Genomic DNA, 20,946 nt, shown 5'->3' with positions numbered 1-20,946 from the left:
GAGTAAAGCAATTATTAACACATTACTTTTAAACAGTGAGTGGACTTTATTCATTAGGTCTTATTGCATTAATATTAAAAATATTCAGGACACAACTTTTAACTCAGTGTATTTCTTAGAGTACATGCTGATTTTAATTTCTAATATTTAATTTAATATTTTATGTATAATTTATTTTTTGTTGCTGAATAATCTTTTTTTATATACATACTGTATATATTCAGTATTAATTTTATTTTCATCTAATGTATTGTGAATCAGTGCTTAATCTGTATGAATAATTGCAGAATGAAATCCAATGTTTTGATGAAATAATGACACAACTGACAGTGTGTTTCCCGGACACCCAGTGCCATCGCTGAACACAGACCCATAAATCAGGTTTGATTCGCCTACTGCACAAAAAGCTTCATAAGTGTATGAACGAACATCCCAGATGATTCAGTTGAGCTATAGCTATATTTCTGAAGGATTCATTCATGAATGGGACTGAACAATTCAAATCAAACAGAAACAGTAAAAGCAGTAAGATTAGATGTTACTCTTTGATTTATAAATGTTTGCTTGTTCTCCTCTAAAGGTGTGAGAATAAACACGAAACACACGTGATCGTTGTCATGCAGTGAATCCGGCCAATCGTGGAACAGCTGTGTCGTCATCAGAGCTCGTGCAGCCGCTCTTGAGAAGTCACGTGGCGTCGGCGGTGACATGTCGGTGGTGACGTAACGGCAAGCTTGTTGGACTTCCGATGGTGGAAGTCCAACAAGCCTTCTGACTTCACTAACTCCTCCTCTTAATGCATTAACTCCTCCTCCTAATGCTTTAACTCCTCCTCTTAATGCATTAACTCCTCCCACTAATATGTTAATTCCTCCCCTAATGCGTTAACTGCTCCTCTTAATGCATTACCTCCTCCCCCTAATACATTAACCCCACCCCTAATGCATTAATTCCTCCCCTAATGCATTAACTGCTCCTCTTAATGCATTACCTCCTCCCCCTAATACATTAACCCCTCCCCTAATGCATTAACTCCTCCTCTAATGCTTTAATGGCTCTTCTTAATGCATTAACTCCTAGGGCCCTATCTTGCACCCAGCGCAATTGACTTTGTACACCAACGCATCTATCATTCCTATTTTGCACCCGCGCAAAGCGCGTTTTTCCCTCCACAGAAGCACGTCGCTAAACTAGGGAAAGAACTTGCGCTCATTGGGCGGTTCAGCGCAAAAAAGGAGGTGTGTTCCGGCGCAAACGTTCCTTCATGCTATTTTGCAGGTTTAGAAAACAATTGCGCCACTAACCAGGAAAAAATTGTTTAAAGTCAGTGGCGCGTTGCGCACGTTATTCATAAGCTATTTTAAGGGCACATGCTTGGCCATAATCAATGAAGCGTGTGCACAACGCGCATACACTTTGATTCTCTCATCTACACAGAAGCAGCAGTTTTCATTTTTGCAAATCATACATTATTACGATAGATAGATAGATAGATAGATAGATAGATAGATAGATAGATAGATAGATAGATAGATAGATAGACAATTTATTATAAAAGCATACATCTAGCTTACACATTTACCCAAATTATCATACGCCTTTTTAACCAAAGTTAATTTGGGTGGGTTTCTCCATCCCCAACGTCCCTGACGAGAGCGTTGCTCTCCTCGGCTGTGAACCGCTCCTGGCGCGCGCCTGGCAAATCCGCCGTTACAATAGGAATCCGCTTTAGAACAAGCTCGCCTGCTCTTAAAGGGAATGTGAGATGACGCTCTGATTGGTTTATTTCACGTTACGCCCAAACCACACCTATGAATAATGAAGCTGCTTCAGACCAACCCATTTTAGATTTGCGCCTGGCGCAAGAGTCATTTATCCCGCCGGGAAAATAGCAACAGCGCCAAGACCCGCCCACAAAGTTACTTGCGCTTTGCGCTTTGACACTTGCGTTTCAGATCGTTAAAATAGGGCCCCTATAGTTTAACTGCTCCTCTTAATGCTTAACTCCTCCCCCTAATGCTTTAACCGCTCCTCTTCAAGCATTAACTCCTCCCCCAATTATGTAACTCCTCCTCCAATGCATAAACTCCTCCCCTAATGAGTTAACACCTCCCCCTAATACTTTAATGGCTCTTCTTAATGTATTAACTCCCCCCAATACATTAACTCCTCCCCTAATGAGTAAACTCCTCCCCTAACGCATTAACTCCTTCCCCTAATGCTTTAACTCCTCCCTGTAATACATAACCCCTCTCCAAATGCTTTAACAGCGCTTCTTAATGCATTAACTCCTCCTCCTAATGCATTAACTCCTCCCCTAATGCAAGCAACAAATCTTGCTGATCGGTTAAGTAGAACTTTAAATGTAAAGAGGCCATATGATTAATAACTGATATTAACTTAGACATTCATGGATGATATTGTGTCTCAGTTTAATGTTAATTAAACAAATGTCTTTTGTCCAAATTTCTTAAACATAACACAATTGTGCATTTTCATTCAGTGTGCAGTTCACTCTTTAATGTTATAGTCTAGACCAGGGATGGGCAACTTCGGTCCTGGAGGGCCAGTGTCCTACAGAGTTTAGCTCCAACCCTAATCAAACACACCTGAACAAGCTAATCAAGGTACTAGAAAGTTAGGGGTTGGAGCTAAACTCTGTAGGACAGTGGCCCTCCAAGACTGAAGTTGCCCATCCCTGGTCTAGACAGACTCATTGAGTTGTAGATTTAGATGTCAATGACAAAAAATCACTCTATTGTTGTGCATTTTGGGTAACAACCAATATTTCTTCTATTAATTTGAGAGTAGGCCTATTTGTTATTGCATTTCGAGCCTTCCGGATTAAGACTGCTATAGGCTCTTTTGATCAAATCAGCCTCACAAATATATGGTGTTCTTCTGGCCATATGAGTGCAGTTACCTTTCAATGTTTGAGCAGAATCGCATATAAAGAGGGTCGAGAGAGAGAGAGAGAGAGAGAGATGTGTTCGTGAGAATGAAAGAGGACAGCAGACCTGTGCGTGTCTTTCATCATTAATGAGCTTCATTGGCGTGTTTCGTTAGATGGCAGCAGAGCACCAGAGAAGCGTGAGAAGAGAAGAGCTCTGCAGCATCCGAACACGAGCACGAGCACGAGCTGTCATTACCGAACCGAACCGAAGCTGAACACATTCACACACACACACACACACACACACGCACGCACGCGCGCGCACGGGGCAGATCTGTGTTCATCGGAACCGGGCGAAATGAGCTGCTTTTGGATACACTCGATCTTCATCCCGGGATTTTTCCTACTCTTCGGGTTTGAAGGTAAGATCTGATTCGCTTTTGTCATGATGTGTTATTATTTCTGCAGCACAGATGAGCTCGCGCGCGCGAGGTGTGTGTGTGTGTGTGTGTGTGTGTGTTCATAGCGTAAACAGAGGATGTGTCATTCATAACTTCGGTCTAGTGGTGTTTCAGGACAGATTTCTGATTGCTGATAAGCCTGGGTTATTCTCGACTTTCTCCTGTCTCTGTGCTGGAGTTTGTTCCGCGAGTGCTTGAGATATGAATTATGTTGTGGATAGATATGAATCTAGATTGATCTGAATCGCAGTGGCTCCATCAGAAACAGTGTCGAGATGAAGAGCGAACAGGGTTTATTGTTGGAGATCTTTAGGAGCATCTGATGCAGAACTACACCTGCATGTGACCTTTGAACCTCCAACACACTGAAGCTTTCAAACAGGTCCTGCTGTCAGCTTTCATTGGTCAGCGGGAGTGATGATGATTATTTATTATTTATTAAAAACCCAACAAAGAAACAAAAACCTCACAGGCTAGGTATGTGTATTAGCTAGGGTGCCTGAGCAATAACTCTGGGTTTTTTCTTTGTAATGTTATTGATGATGTTGCTTATGTCCATTAGTGCTATTGATTTCCTCTCAGGATAAAGAGGCGCTCATTAGGATGCACAGAAACTCTGGAACCCAAAGACACTCAATTATCTCTCATTTAAATCAGAGCATGGCTTTACAATGCTATTAAGCCAGATTTTTCTTTGTCTTCCATGAAGTTACCATTATGCAAGCTAAGAAAAAAGTGTTGTGTGACGTTTGCGTGACGTTTGCGTGACGTTTGCGTGTGTTGTGTGACGTTTGCGTGTGTTGTGTGACGTTTGCGTGTGTTGTGTGACGTTTGGGTGTGTTGTGTGACGTTTGCATGTGTTGTGTGACGTTTGCGTGTGTTGTCTGACGTTTGCGTGACGTTTGCGTGTGTTGTGTGACGTTTGCGTGTGTTGTGTGACGTTTGCGTGTGTTGTGTGACGTTTGCGTGTGTTGTGTGACGTTTGCGTGTGTTTTGTGACGTTTGCGTGTGTTGTGTGACGTTTGCGTGTGTTGTGTGACGTTTGGGTGTGTTGTGTGACGTTTGCGTGTGTTGTGTGACGTTTGCGTGTGTTGTGTGACGTTTGCGTGTGTTGTGTGACGTTTGCGTGTGTTGTGTGTGACGTTTGCGTGTGTTGTGTGACGTTAGCGTGTGTTGTGTGACGTTTGCGTGTGTTGTGTGACGTTTGCGTGTGTTGTGTGACGTTTGCGTGTGTTGTGTGACGTTTGCGTGTGTTGTGTGACGTTTGCGTGTGTTGTGTGACGTTTGCGTGTGTTGTGTGACGTTTGCGTGTGTTGTGTGACGTTTGCGTGTGTTGTGTGACGTTTGCGTTGTGTGACGTTTGCGTGTGTTGTGTGACGTTTGCGTGTGTTGTGTGACGTTTGCGTTGTGTTGTGTGACGTTTGGGTGTGTTGTGTGACGTTTGGGTGTGTTGTGTGATATTTACATGTGTTGTGTGATATTTACGTGTGTTGTGTGACGTTTGCGTGTGTTGTGTGACGTTTGCGTGTGTTGTGTGACGTTTGCGTGTGACGTTTGCGTGTGTTGTGTGACGTTTGCGTGTGTTGTGTGACGTTTGCGTGTGTTGTGTGACGTTTGCGTGTGTTGTGTGACGTTTGCGTGTGTTGTGTGATGTTTGCGTGTGTTGTGTGACGTTTGCGTGTGACGTTTGCGTGTGTTGTGTGACGTTTGCGTGTGACGTTTGCGTGTGTTGTGTGACGTTTGCGTGTGTTGTGTGACGTTTGCGTGTGTTGTGTGACATTTGCGTGTGTTGTGTGACGTTTGCGTGTGTTGTGTGATGTTTGCGTGTGTTGTGTGACGTTTGCGTTGTGTGACGTTTGCGTTGTGTGACGTTTGCGTGTGTTGTGTGACGTTTGCGTGTGTTGTGTGACGTTTGCATGTGTTGTGTGACGTTTGCGTTGTGTTGTGTGACGTTTGGGTGTGTTGTGTGATATTTACATGTGTTGTGTGATATTTACATGTGTTGTGTGACGTTTGCGTGTGTTGTGTGACGTTTGCGTGTGTTGTGTGACGTTTGCGTGTGACGTTTGCGTGTGTTGTGTGACGTTTGCGTGTGTTGTGTGACGTTTGCGTGTGTTGTGTGACGTTTGCGTGTGTTGTGTGACGTTTGCGTGTGTTGTGTGACGTTTGCGTGTGACGTTTGCGTGTGTTGTGTGACGTTTGCGTGTGACGTTTGCGCGTGTTGTGTGACGTTTGCGTGTGTTGTGTGACGTTTGCGTGTGTTGTGTGACGTTAGCGTGTGTTGTGTGACGTTTGCGTGTGTTGTGTGACGTTTGCGTGTGTTGTGTGACGTTTGCGTGTGTTGTGTGACGTTTGCGTGTGTTGTGTGACGTTTGCGTGTGTTGTGTGACGTTTGCGTTGTGTGACGTTTGCGTTGTGTGACGTTTGCGTGTGTTGTGTGACGTTTGCATGTGTTGTGTGACGTTTGCGTTGTGTTGTGTGACGTTTGGGTGTGTTGTGTGATATTTACATGTGTTGTGTGACGTTTGCGTGTGTTGTGTGACGTTTGCGTGTGTTGTGTGACGAATGCGTGTGTTGTGTGACGTTTGCGTGTGTTGTGTGACGTTTGCGTGTGTTGTGTGACGTTTGCGTGTGTTGTGTGACGTTTGCGTGTGTTGTGTGACGTTTGCGTGTGTTGTGTGACGTTTGCGTGTGTTGTGTGACGTTTGCGTGTGTTGTGTGACGTTTGCGTGTGTTGTGTGACGTTTGCGTTGTGTGACGTTTGCGTGTGTTGTGTGACGTTTGCATGTGTTGTGTGACGTTTGCGTTGTGTTGTGTGACGTTTGGGTGTGTTGTGTGATATTTACATGTGTTGTGTGATATTTACATGTGTTGTGTGACGTTTGCGTGTGTTGTGTGACGTTTGCGTGTGTTGTGTGACGTTTGCGTGTGACGTTTGCGTGTGTTGTGTGACGTTTGCGTGTGTTGTGTGACGTTTGCGTGTGTTGTGTGACGTTTGCGTGTGTTGTGTGACGTTTGCGTTGTGTGACGTTTGCGTTGTGTGACGTTTGCGTTGTGTGACGTTTGCGTTGTGTGACGTTTGCGTGTGTTGTGTGACGTTTGCATGTGTTGTGTGACGTTTGCGTTGTGTTGTGTGACGTTTGGGTGTGTTGTGTGATATTTACATGTGTTGTGTGACGTTTGCGTGTGTTGTGTGACGTTTGCGTGTGTTGTGTGACGAATGCGTGTGTTGTGTGACGTTTGCGTGTGTTGTGTGACGTTTGCGTGTGTTGTGTGACGTTTGCGTGTGTTGTGTGACGTTTGCGTGTGTTGTGTGACGTTTGCGTGTGTTGTGTGACGTTTGCGTGTGTTGTGTGACGTTTGCGTTGTGTGACGTTTGCGTTGTGTGACGTTTGCGTGTGTTGTGTGACGTTTGCATGTGTTGTGTGACGTTTGCGTTGTGTTGTGTGACGTTTGGGTGTGTTGTGTGATATTTACATGTGTTGTGTGATATTTACATGTGTTGTGTGACGTTTGCGTGTGTTGTGTGACGTTTGCGTGTGTTGTGTGACGTTTGCGTGTGACGTTTGCGTGTGTTGTGTGTTGTGTGACGTTTGGGTGTGTTGTGTGATATTTACGTGTGTTGTGTGACGTTTGGGTGTGTTGTGTGATATTTACGTGTGTTGTGTGATGTTTGCATGTGTTGTGTGACGTTTGCGTGTGTTGTGTGACGTTTGCGTGTTTTGTGTGATGTTTGCGTGTGTTGTGTGACGTTTGGGTGTGTTGTGTGACGTTTGGGTGTGTTGTGTGACGTTTGCGTGTGTTGTGTGACGTTTGCGTGTGTTGTGTGACGTTTGGGTGTGTTGTGTGATATTTACATGTGTTGTGTGATGTTTGCGTGTGTTGTGTGACGTTTGGGTGTGTTGTGTGACGTTTGGGTGTGTTGTGTGATATTTACATGTGTTGTGTGATGTTTGCGTGTGTTGTGTGACGTTTGCGTGTGTTGTGTGACGTTTGGGTGTGTTGTGTGATATTTACATGTGTTGTGTGATGTTTGCGTGTGTTGTGTGACGTTTGCGTGTGTTGTGTGACGTTTGGGTGTGTTGTGTGACGTTTGCGTGTGTTGTGTGACGTTTGGGTGTGTTGTGTGACGTTTGCGTGTGTTGTGTGACGTTTGCGTGTGTTGTGTGACGTTTGCGTGTGTTGTGTGACGTTTGCGTGTGTTGTGTGACGTTTGCGTGTGTTGTGTGACGTTTGCGTGTGTTGTGTGATATTTACATGTGTTGTGTGATGTTTGCGTGTGTTGTGTGACGTTTGCGTGTGTTGTGTGACGTTTGGGTGTGTTGTGTGATATTTACATGTGTTGTGTGATGTTTGCGTGTGTTGTGTGACGTTTGCGTGTGTTGTGTGACGTTTGCGTGTTTTGTGTGATGTTTGCGTGTGTTGTGTGACGTTTGGGTGTGTTGTGTGATATTTACATGTGTTGTGTGACGTTTGCGTGTGTTGTGTGACGTTTGCGTGTGTTGTGTGACGTTTGGGTGTGTTGTGTGATATTTACATGTGTTGTGTGATGTTTGCGTGTGTTGTGTGACGTTTGGGTGTGTTGTGTGACGTTTGGGTGTGTTGTGTGATATTTACATGTGTTGTGTGATGTTTGCGTGTGTTGTGTGACGTTTGCGTGTGTTGTGTGACGTTTGGGTGTGTTGTGTGATATTTACATGTGTTGTGTGATGTTTGCGTGTGTTGTGTGACGTTTGGGTGTGTTGTGTGACGTTTGCGTGTGTTGTGTGACGTTTGGGTGTGTTGTGTGACGTTTGCGTGTGTTGTGTGACGTTTGCGTGTGTTGTGTGACGTTTGCGTGTGTTGTGTGACGTTTGCGTGTGTTGTGTGACGTTTGGGTGTGTTGTGTGATATTTACGTGTGTTGTGTGACGTTTGGGTGTGTTGTGTGATATTTACGTGTGTTGTGTGATGTTTGCATGTGTTGTGTGACGTTTGCGTGTGTTGTGTATCTCTACGCTTCGCGTGAAGAGTAGATCATGGACGTCCTCAGGATCGATCACGATATTAGCCCAGCCCTGATTGGAGCGTTCCCTCACGGCTGATCTGGTCCATTAGCATTAGCATGAGCTTCAGAGCGACAGTGATTCAGAGCATCAGAGCTGTAGTGATTATCTATTCCGGTCAGGCACGTTTGCTTTTGATGGAGCCGGAGAGAACAGGGAAGGAAATGAATTCTGCTCTGAGAGCGACTGATTCCATTCGTCTGTCCATTTATTGACTTTCTGCTCAGCTCCTGTAAACGTGCTTCAGGAAGCAGAGGTTAGAAACACGCAGACCTGAGCGCTAGTTGTGTACGCTAGGAAGCGTTGTTGTGCTCAGTCCTCAGGAACGCCACTGCTTTAATTCATATCTACACTAAGTTCATCTGAGGACGAGAGATGGGAGGACTCAAACATCAGCAGAGTTCAGGCTGAGTCTTTTAAATGTTCCTGAACCGAGAAGTAGCCCAACCTAACCTCTTCTTCTGCTAGTGTGCTGTGATTGACTAACCTCTTCTTCTTACATTAATCTTCTTCTTACTTGGACATTAATCCAAGATGGCTGACAGCGATAGCCAAGTGTCAGATGGGTTGAGCACTCCATAATAATGCAGAATAATGGAGAATATCCCAGAGGACAGTGGGAGTGACGAGTGATGAGGAGTAAAGCCTAGCTCTGAGACTATATATGTTCTAACGTTATAGTTCCTACAATGTGTTTTATTGATATTATATTGTAATTTTATTGTTTTTAATAACTGAGGTAACATAGCATAACATTGCATCTGTTGAGCACATGAACACAACGGCCAATCAGAGCCCTATCTGTTGAGCATGTGAACACAACGGCCAATCAGAGCCCTATCTGTTGAGCACGTGAACACAACGGCCATTCAGAGCCCTATCTGTTGAGCATGTGAACACAACGGCCAATCAGAGACATATCTGTTGAGCATGTGAACACAACGGCCAATCAGAGACATATCTGTTGAGCACGTGAACACAACGGCCATTCAGAGCCCTATCTGTTGAGCACGTGAACACAACGGCCATTCAGAGCCCTATCTGTTGAGCACGTGAACACAACGTCCATTCAGAGCCCTATCTGTTGAGCACGTGAACACAACGGCCAATCAGAGCCCTATCTGTTGAGCACGTGAGCACAACGGCCAATCAGAGACATATCTGTTGAGCACGTGAACACAACGGCCAATCAGAGACATATCTGTTGAGCACGTGAACACAACGGCCAATCAGAGCCCTATCTGTTGAGCACGTGAACACAACGGCCAATCAGAGCCCTATCTGTTGAGCACGTGAACACAACGGCCAATCAGAGCCCTATCTGTTGAGCACGTGAGCACAACGGCCAATCAGAGACATATCTGTTGAGCACGTGAACACAACGGCCAATCAGAGACATATCTGTTGAGCACGTGAACACAACGGCCAATCAGAGCCCTATCTGTTGAGCACGTGAACACAACGGCCAATCAGAGCCCTATCTGTTGAGCACGTGAGCACAACGGCCAATCAGAGACATATCTGTTGAGCGCATGAACACAACGGCCAATCAGAGCCCTATCTGTTGAGCACGTGAACACAACGGCCAATCAGAGCCCTATCTGTTGAGCACGTGAACACAACGGCCAATCAGAGCCCTATCTGTTGAGCACGTGAGCACAACGGCCAATCAGAGACATATCTGTTGAGCGCATGAACACAACGGCCAATCAGAGCCCTATCTGTTGAGCACGTGAACACAACGGCCAATCAGAGCCCTATCTGTTGAGCACGTGAGCACAACGGCCAATCAGAGACATATCTGTTGAGCACATGAACACAACGGCCAATCAGAGCCCTATCTGTTGAGCACGTGAACACAACGGCCAATCAGAGCCCTATCTGTTGAGCACGTGAACACAACGGCCAATCAGAGCCCTATCTGTTGAGCACGTGAGCACAACGGCCAATCAGAGACATATCTGTTGAGCGCATGAACACAACGGCCAATCAGAGACATATCTGTTGAGCACGTGAACACAACGGCCAATCAGAGACATATCTGTTGAGCGCATGAACACAACGGCCAATCAGAGACCTATCTGTTGAGCACACGAACACAACGGCCAAACAGAGCCATATCTGTTGAGCACGTGAGCACAACGGCCAATCAGAGCCCTATCTGTTGAGCGTGTGAGCACAACGGCCAATCAGAGCCATATCTGTTGAGCGTGTGAGCACAACGGCCAATCAGAGCCATATCTGTTGAGCGCGTGAACACAACGGCCAATCAGAGACATATCTGTTGAGCGTGTGAGCACAATGGCCAATCAGAGACATATCTGTTGAGCACATGAACACAACGGCCAATCAGAGCCCTATCTGTTGAGCGTGTGAGCACAGCGGCCAATCAGAGACATATTTGTTGAGCACATGAACACAATGGCCAATCAGAGACATATCTGTTGAGCGTGTGAGCACAACGGCCAATCAGAGACATATCTGTTGAGCGTGTGAACACAATGGCCAATCAGAGACATATCTGTTGAGCGTGTGAGCACAACGGCCAATCAGAGCCCTATCTGTTGAGCGTGTGAGCACAACGGCCAATCAGAGACATATGTGTTGAGCACATGAACACAACGGCCAATCAGAGCCCTATCTGTTGAGCGTGTGAGCACAACGGCCAATCAGAGACATATCTGTTGACCACTTGAACACAACGGCCAATCAGAGACATATCTGTTGACCATTTGAACACAACGGCCAACCAGAGCCCTATCTGTTGAGCACATGAACACAACGGCCAATCAGAGACATATCTGTTGAGCACATGAACACAACGGCCAATCAGAGCCCTATCTGTTGAGCACATGAACACAACGGCCAATCAGAGCCCTATCTGTTGAGCGTGTGAGCACAACAGCCAATCAGAGGTGTTTAAGAATCCGCCCAGTATGCTAGAGGGAAATACCATTGTAAAAATGTTAAGATACCCAGGTCGGTTCTTTCAACACTATTCCCAGGGTTATTCCCAGGGTTACTTTAGGCATCAGCATCAAATTTTTTAGAGCTGAAACAACTAATCGATTTAATTGATTAAAATCAATTATTAAAATAGTTGTCAACTAATTTAATCATCGATTAGTTGCTAAATAACTTTTATTTGCCGTAAGAGGCTCATTTCGTGCATATTTTAAATCTGCGGTGACCAAAGTGTGGCAGTAATGAGCCACCGGAGGTTTTACTCAGCCAGTACAGCAGGAGAAGTAGCGAATAGCCAATAGCTGGCCTCGTTTTATGTCACGTGCTTCCTGCACAGCGTCTCTCTGCAGCATTCAGCGAGATGGTGGAGGCAGGCGGCAGTGGAGTAAGCTCGAGAAAGAAAAAGCGGAAGATAAAACTAATCGAACGAAGTCATCCAAAGATGTCTTTTTTTTTCGACACCATCGTATCAATTGATTGTGATTAATATGCGCGAGGGAGAGAGAGAGCAAGACAGCGCTCGGGTGAGTGCGCACGCGCGGCCGGGGCTCTCTCTCTCTCTCTCTCTCTCTCTCTCTCTCTCTCTCTCTCTCTCTCTCTCTCTCTCTCTCTCTCTCTCTGCTCGTTCTTCCTGTCAAGCGCTAAACTGTTAAACTGACAGGACTTAAAAACACATGCAAATGATACACTTTCACTCTATGATGGTTAAACTCTGCAATTTTTTCTCGGAACTAATGTTTTGGTAGGAACGAGAGTTTACATCGTATGTTTCTCCAGAATCAGCCAGCGCGAAGGACATCTATATTCCGATTGGTTGCTGGCGTTTGCCGCTGAACCGCGTCATAGCTCATTACCATAAAGTTGAGCTACTTTCAACTTTCTGATTGATTTCACAGCATAAGCTATAAAGCTGTTTCCCAGGAATAAGCTGTGTGTTTACAGCAGTTAAAATGCAATACTGCAACTGTATTCTGTTTTATTCTTATTCTTCGTGAAAATATACTCTGCAAGATTCCTTAATAGCTTTGTTCGGGATGCTAAACTACTTTAGGAGCCCTAAGGACTGCCATGGTGAAAACATTATTTGAAATCTCCTTGTGAAATTTGCTAGAGTACGTATGGGTCAGTGTTTTGATTGCAGAAGAGTTCGACAAAGGATTACTAACACATAATAAAACACAACTCCAGGTATGTTTTTGATGAGGATATGACAATGCAAAATGGTTCAAATCTCTAAAAAGTCTATGTTGAATGATAAAGACCCTTTGTTAATAATTTACTTGGGAAAAAATGGGCAAAACTAAAATATAAGTACATAAACCGATTAATCGATTAATCGTAAAAATAATCGACCGATTAATCGATTATCAAAATAATCGTTAGTTGCAGCCCTAATTTTTTTTAATTTAATTTACAGACTGAAAAACGTGTTGTGCTGTTTACTAGCAGTGTGGACTTTAATACAGAGAAAACACCTGAGCACATGAACACAGCGGCCAATCAGAGCCCTGGAAAAACCCGAACTTAACCTTTTCAGGGGCGAGTGTGTGTGTGCGTGTGTGTGTGTGTGTGTGTGTGAGTGTGTGTTTGAGTGAGTCTGATCCTCCACCTCTGTCTTGTGCGTTTGAGTGTGTGTGTGTGTGTGTGTGTGTGTGTGTGTGTGTGTGTGTGAGAGTTTGAGTGTGTGTGTGTGTGTGTGTGAGCCTGATCCTCCACCTCTGTCTTGTGCGTTTGAGTGTGTGTGTGTGTGTGTGTGTGTGAGCCTGATCCTCCACCTCTGTCTTGTGCGTTTGAGTGTGTGTGTGTGTGTGTGTGTGTGTGTGTGTGTGTGTGTGTGTGAGTGAGTCTGATCCTCCACCTCTGTCTTGTGCGTTTGAGTGTGTGTGTGTGTGTGTGTGTGTGTGTGTGTGTGTGTGAGTCTGATCCTCCACCTCTGTCTTGTGCGTTTGAGTGTGTGTGTGAGTTTGAGTGTGTGTGTGTGTGTGTGTGTGTGTGAGCCTGATCTTCCACCTCTGTCTTGTGCGTTTGAGTGTGTGTGTGTGTGTGTGTGTGTGAGAGAGTTTGAGTGTGTGTGTGTGTGTGTGTGTGTGTGTGTGTGTGTGTGTTTGAGCCTGATCCTCCACCTCTGTCTTGTGCCTTTGAGTGTGTGTGTGTGTGTGTGTGTGTGTGTGTGTGTGTGTGTGTGAGCCTGATCCCTCCACCTCTGTCTTGTGCGTTTGAGTGTGTGTGTGTGTGTGTGTGTGTGTGTGTGTGTGTGTGTGTGTGTGTGTGTGTGTGTGTGTGAGTTTGAGTGTGTGTGTGTGTGTGTGTGTGTGTGTGTGTGTGTGTGTGTGTGTGTGTGTGTGTGAGCCTGATCCTCCACCTCTGTCTTGTGCGTTTGAGTGTGTGTGTGTGTGTGTGTGTGTGTGTGTGTGTGTGTGTGTGTGAGCCTGATCCTCCACCTCTGTCTTGTGCGTTTGAGTGTGTGTGTGTGTGTGTGTGTGTGTGTGTGTGAGTTTGAGTGTGTGTGTGTGTGTGTGTGTGTGTGTGTGTGTGTGTGTGAGCCTGATCCTCCACCTCTGTCTTGTGCGTTTGAGTGTGTGTGTGTGTGTGTGTGTGTGTGTGTGTGTGTGTGTGAGTTTGAGTGTGTGTGTGTGTGTGTGTGTGTGTGTGTGTGTGAGCCTGATCCTCCACCTCTGTCTTGTTGAGCGTCTCGAGGGATCGTGACCCGGGACAGCAGACACGAAGGTCATGTGTGTTCGTCTGTCGAGAACAGAAACTCCTGACATTCAGAGATCACACACACATTCAGACATTCAGAGATCACACACACATTCAGACATTCAGACATCACACACACATTCAGAGGAAGGGTGGAGGAGGCAGTTGTCATGGCAACCTGTTAAAACACAGGGACGAGGACCGGATTATACAAACATCTCAAACATTCTGCGGTTCAATGACCGCTGGAAGAGAAGGGTGTGTGTGTGTGTGTGTGTGTGTGTGTGTGTGTGTGAGCCCGTTGTTTGGTGCTCCTGCGCCCCAGGACAGATCCTCGTGTTGTATTGGCAGTAAAAGCTGATTGTGATTCTGCTAGAGCCAGACCTCACTGGGTAAAAAGGCTTATATTCACCTTGCACAGGTTTCTGTTTTGTTTAGGGGTCAGAGGTCAGATTAGGGCATAATATACATATCTTTAACCTGCCAGAAAAACAGTGTAAGTGTATGGGTCGGATCAGGGCACATCTGACCCTGGATCAGTAACCCAGTCTCGAGTCGCACGGGTTTATCTGTGGCAATAGCCAACAATACACTGAATGGGTCAAGATTATACATTTTTCTTTAATGCTAAAAATCATGAGGATATTAAGTAAAGATCATGTTCCATGAAGATATTTTGTAAATTTCCTACCGTAAATATATGAAAGATGTATGTGTGTGTGTGAGTGCTGCACAACATTAATGCACAACTTTAAAGGAGATTTTCTCAATGTTTTGATTTTCTTGCACCCTCAGATTCCAGATGTTCAATAGTTGTATCTCGACCAAATATTGTCCTATCATAACAAACCACACATCACTGGAAAGATTATTTATTCAGCTTTCAGATGATGATTCATATATCTCAGTTAAAAACAAATGTCCCATGAGACTGGCTTTGTGGTCCAGGGTCACATATTAGTGTGAGAGTGCAAACCCATTTATGTGCAGATGGGAGTGGAAAGTTCTGGTGTGTGTGTGTGTGTGTGTGTGTGTGTGTGTTTGTGTGTGAATCTACTGACAATTCACAAATTAAACGCAGATGCAGCAGTTTATTTCCATCATGACCAACACAATCTACCGAGAGCAGCTCAAAACAGCGTAGAATTATCATTGTGTGTGTGTGTAAATCTAGCTCTATATGTCCTCAATAACGTGTGTGTGTGTGATGACTGATGAAACACACAGTGATGTGTCTCTCCACACACAGAATAAACACACTGTCCTGTTTCTCCATCTCTGTATGGATGAAGGACACTGAACTGGTGAATGTAGAAATTCTGAACGCAAATCAATTCACAGATTCACTGATTAGTTCTTTTGGCAAAGAAAATGGCTTTGGCAAAACTGTTGGAAAGTAGATGTAAATATTCATGAAGTGAACCTTCCAGGATGAATATTCATGACTTCTCATCTAAGATGTGTGTGTGTGTGTGTGTGTGTGTGTGTGTTATTGCTGGAAACGACAGCTATGTTGCAGTGGATGGAAAATAAATAAAAAGAAACTCATTTGCACTCAGTAATGTTTCTGTGTTTGAAAGAAAGTTCTTTTGTACATCAAGGTCACCAAACAGTGATGTTCTCAAATGTTTTTCCAATTTAAAGTAACTATTCTCCATTTTAGTAGATTTTAGAACGATATTTATTAATTTTCCCTGTGAAGCTCCATTAGTCTTCAGTGTCACATAAAAGAGTTTGTGGATATGAAGAATGAAGACGTGTGTGTGTGTGTGTGTGTCATGTAAAGTGATATCGAGTCGGCTCTGAGTTTCGTGGGTTTCCACCAGAACGTCTGCGCTGACACCGTCCTCCACATCCACTCGCCGAGGCTCGCCAGTGCTTGTGTACCAATTTAAATGTAATTTGCGTGATGTGATGCGAGCATTAGTGAATAATTGATGTGATGTCGGGCGACTGAAGCGCATTAGCAGAGCCAGACACTGGTGTGGTCACCGCAGGAGGACTGAGATCCCTCTACCTTGTCTAAAGTACACCGGACAGATGTAATGAGAATGTAGACCACTCTGGGTGATTACGCTGGATTGATTTTATTTAGAAATAAACACATAGATGTTTACAAGAGTCATTTTGAATGTAATGTCGATGTAAATATATATTCAGCAGCTCTTTTTGTTTGTTGAGCCAGTTTGTGTCAGTTCGAGAAGAGATTTATCTGAGTTTAGCACATAATGTGTGTGTATATCTCTCATACAACAGGTAACCCTAACCCTAACCTTAAAGGCACAATATGCAAGATTTTTGTAATCAAATATCCAAAAACCACTTGCACAGTGTGATATATTTCATGCAGTTGTGTACATTATCCCAAAAGTTCCCTTGGATTTGTAATTCCAGTTTTAAACAATGGCTCGTCCCTGGTCATTGTCGTATCAATGATGTAATATATTCGCGCTATCCTCGGTTCCTCGGATATAATACATAGATTCCTCATTAGCGGCCGTTTCAATGGGGCGCTCTATTTTTTTGTGTGATTTTTGCGATCAAAATGACTGATTTTGTGGTGGTAATTTCCAGAAATTTGTGAAAAAATTTGCGATTTTTATATTTAATAATTAGGACATCACATTTACCATAACAGTATTATGTCAGATGCACAATAGTCATACATGACACAAATCACAAACAAAATGCATAAAGCTTGTTTATTTTGGTCTAATCAAATTCTCATCAAATTAACTTTTAAAACAAATTTTCTACCTGACCTATGTAAATATGAACAGCAGGTGTAGTAATTTATACTGTAGAACTGTGTGTAAATCCTGAGTTGAGGGGTCCAGAGCTGCAGAAGGCAACCAGTTACTTATAGTGCGGCGTTTTGCGTGGCGTCCCCACTGCGTATAGCTTCGCAATACAAAGTGACCGTTCGAAAGGGAACTACTCGGTTACTATCGTAACCTCAGTTCCCTGAGAGTAGGGAATGAGTATTGCGTAGCCGGCCGCACTATAGTAACCTGGCAAGTTGTGGCTTTAGTCGTTAAACCTGCTAAAATGGCATTTTTCGGGGACTAATATAGGCTAAGGCCGCGCCCCCTTGGCGGGCTCTGACGTGTGATGGCGTGATGCGCAGAGGCGCCCGCGCCATTGGATGTGCAGTTGCCGCAGCACAGCCAATGAGTGAGCCAGATAAATACAAAATATTTAGCTATTACTTTGCAAATACTGTGGGTTTGTTCAAATGTACTTTTAGTACGATTGTTTTAAACGTGTAAAACTGCACAGCATTAACCCACAAATCATCTGACAAATAATCACATATCAGTAACAGGCTAATATAGCATTACATTTCACGTTCCGGGCAGCTAATTCATTACACATAGTGTGATTAAACGTACAGGTGATACAAAAACTAATTTATTAACTGATATATAATGTCTATGATTCATGAATTCCACACATCTCTGCATGGTGAAAATCTCCCATCGTTCCACTCTCCTTCATACGACCTCTGGTGGTGAAAACTTACATATTGTGCATTTAAATAACTGATTGAAATTTGCTATATTTAAGATTATGATCTTTGAATACGACATAATAATTGCTCATAATAGTAGAGGAAGAGGTGCGGGTTGGATCAAAATGGTTCTGATGGTTGTTACTGATTGCTGAACTCAGAGTGATCTTTCTCTGTGAAGTTTGAGGGACACAAATTATAAATCTTTTCTAATCATTTACTCACCCTCATGAGTCTTTCTTCTGTGGAACTCAAGTGAAGATGTTTAGAAAAATAATCCATCTCTTTTTTCATATAATGCGAGTGCCTTCATTGTAAGAAGAGCTGGAACTAATGATTATTTTTTCAGTCGATTATTCTATTGATCTATTTTTCCGATTAATCGAGTAATCTTATGATTATTCCACAATTAACAATAAGACATAATCGATTACGTTGACATGTCGTTCCAGCCCCAATTGTAAGTGCCTCATTTATTTCATTGTTTTAATAAGAAAAAAGCGATGAGTAGAAATACTTTTTTAAGGTAATTAACCTAATACCTTTGATTAAGTTGTACTGAACCAGGAATATTCCCTGAAGCTACACTTAGTTGATGTACTGGTTGTGCAATTGCTGTGTTTTCTTGTTCTGAGGTTCTGAGACTGGCATTCTCAGCTTCATGGATCCTCACAGATGAAATAATGCTGGAGAGGAACAGGATCGACTCATAAATAGAGTTGATAAGCAGGAGCTCATTTATATGCTAATTCTCTAAAGCAACATGTCATGCGTTCGCTGCTCTCCACTCCAGTGGACATGAGATTCAGCAACACACACACACACACACACACACACACACACACACACACACATACTCATTCAGAAGAACACAATGGCCTCAATTTTAACGTTCTATGCTCATGGTCTAAAGCAAGTGCACAGACCATCCAGATTTGCTAGTTTAACGACGGGACAAATGGTCGGCGCTCCCGGCGCTGGTCTAAAAAGGTTGTCTCTATTCTCTTAATGAGTAATGGGTGTGTTTTGGGTGTAACGAGCAATAAACCAATCAGGGTCTCATCTCGCATTCCCTTTAAAAGCCAGTTGCGCTCACGCCACGACGGATTCGCTATTTACACAGCGGAATTGTCAAGCGGAAAAACTGAATGAGTGAGGAAATGGATCTGCTTGTGCGCAAGGTTAAAGCGCGCAAATAGACCATTATAAAGTGTCTGTCATTAGAGATTTAGCTATATCATTTATATTATTGTATGTAAATATAGAAATGCAAGACTTCTTAAAGTGGAACTTGTTCTGATCCCGGACGAGCCCCCACTTTTCCCAGGACTGATTCAAAGCCGCGACTAATGAAAGGAGGACGTAGTGAAGTCAGTGCAGTTGCATGAATTAAACATATTTATTGGCAATCAACTTAACAACTTAAACTACAACTAAACTAAACCCGTGTGATGTTAAAAAGAGTTATTAACGGTCAATAAGTAAACCATAATTCAGTGCGGAGCTCGTAATGCAAGTGCTGATGCATGAACACAGGAACTGATTCTGTGGATCAGGCACAGGCTTCTTCAGACTCTGAATGATTGATTGTTCTACCAGAGGTTGTGTTAACTCAACTTATTCTGTCATTTACCTCATTTAAAAACATTGACAGGTAATCCCAAATGCTGTCCATTATTCTGACAGTGGACAAAAAAAAGAAAACCGCTTAAGCCCAGCGCTAATCACACACTCTGTCTGTCTCTCTCTCTCTCTCTCTCTCTCTCTCTCTCTCTCTCTCTCTCTCTCTCTCTCTCTCTCTCTCTCTCTCACACACACACACGCACGCTCACACAGACGCACGCACACACACACACACACACTCACATGTAATCCATGCTGGTTTATGCTGTATGTTTCTGAAGGCTGTGATGAATTGCTCATGCTCCTCTATTGTTGCTTTGGATAAAACTGTCTGCTGAATGCATAAATGTAAATGTCAGCCAACACTCTCAGCTGGTCTGGTTTTCCTCTCAGGTGGTCTGGTTTTCCTCTCAGATGGTCTGGTTTTCCTCTCAGATGGTCTGGTTTTCCTCTCAGATGGTCTGGTTTTCCTCTCAGGTCTGTTGGGATGCGTTCAGGGCTGGAGTCTGTGTCTTCTCTAGGACAGGGCTCTCTACAGAAAACTGTTTTACCGCTGCTAAAGAGAGTCGCATGGCTCTTGAGAGCGAGTTATTAAACCAGAACAGTTGCTGTGAGACGAGATGACGAAGGGACGAAGCTCAACTTCAGTGTATGCTAATGTGTCTCGGGTGTTAGAGACGCCAGCAGAATCTGTGTGGAGAGAGTGGCCGCTTTAGTCAAGTCTCCTTCATTTATACAGCGCTTTAACAATATAGATGTTCCACAGCAGCTTTACAGTGATAACAGGAGATTACAGTAACAGAGAGTGTTTAGGCTTTACAGCAGCTCTAGAATAAAGTTATTGTCCAGATAGAGTTAGTTTTGATTGGTTCACTTCCGTTGTAAAGATCATTAGGCTAGTTATTAACTTAGCAGCCGCTAACTCACACCGTTCTCACAGAAAATACACAACTCTTAATGTGTTCTGGCTGTTCATTTGCACACAACAGTGTTTGGAGCTCGAGAACGCAAACTGTGAAAAACGTTATCATCTCCACGTAAATTTTATGAATACGTGAATCTGTGAAGCGCTGACGGCGTGCACATGCGCATCACGTTTAGTCTATAGAGGTCCGTGTTTGAATATATATGTGCGCAGGCGTGTAGTCTTTCTTTAGAAATGGACCTCACCAAATTACTTGTCTGGCCTTTAAAATTCATAATACAGAATTTTTTTGTCGCTTCCGCGTATCCATGCGAACTGGAATGACTTTGACAGTGTTTCATCTGTACAGAGACTGGTGGACACTTCAGGACTGCGCTGTCGTCGTGTCCAGGTTGGCCTTCCGTACGGGCTGGTCAAGACTAGTTTAATTCTGCTGTATCTCTTCTTCTGTTTGTGATCTGTGTCTCTCAGTGAGTAGATGCTTGTTTGACTCAGGCTGATGTAGAGAAGAGCTGCTGTCTCTACAGAGGGAAATCTCTCAACACACACTCATTTCTGCTGAGACTCATCTGATCAAACACACATTACCGCAAACCACAATCTGAGGATTTCTCTCAGACTCCAGATGTTCCCAGAATCATGTCTTAGACTGGAAGAAATTGCAATATGTGTGATATTATTTATATATTATTAACTGAAATGAATGCATATATTTGAAATTATTGTTCTTTTATAAAGAAAAAAACATTTTGAACCAAAACCGTGAGACCAAAACTGCCATTTGAACCAAAAATGTAGTTATGAATTTTAATTATTTTTTCATTT

At 43.7% G+C, this 20,946-nt stretch overlaps 1 protein-coding gene across 1 annotated transcript in view; it reads left to right on the top strand.

The window, feature by feature from the left end:
* The first annotated feature begins 3,195 nt into the window (after nt 1-3,195).
* Nucleotides 3,196-20,946, top strand: part of lsamp (limbic system associated membrane protein) — a 316,255-nt gene continuing 298,504 nt past the window's right edge. Inside the window, exon 1 of the mRNA XM_081371603.1 lies at nt 3,196-3,315. Within this exon, the coding sequence (XP_081227729.1) occupies nt 3,252-3,315 (64 nt within the window). The 5' untranslated portion in view covers nt 3,196-3,251. The remainder of the gene's footprint in view (nt 3,316-20,946) is intronic.

Source organism: Scardinius erythrophthalmus, assembly GCF_964197995.2.
Source record: "Scardinius erythrophthalmus genome assembly, chromosome: 7".
Lineage (NCBI taxonomy): Eukaryota > Metazoa > Chordata > Actinopteri > Cypriniformes > Leuciscidae > Scardinius > Scardinius erythrophthalmus.
Note: the sequence above shows the minus strand (reverse complement) of the source record. Positions and strands in the feature narration are given on the sequence as shown.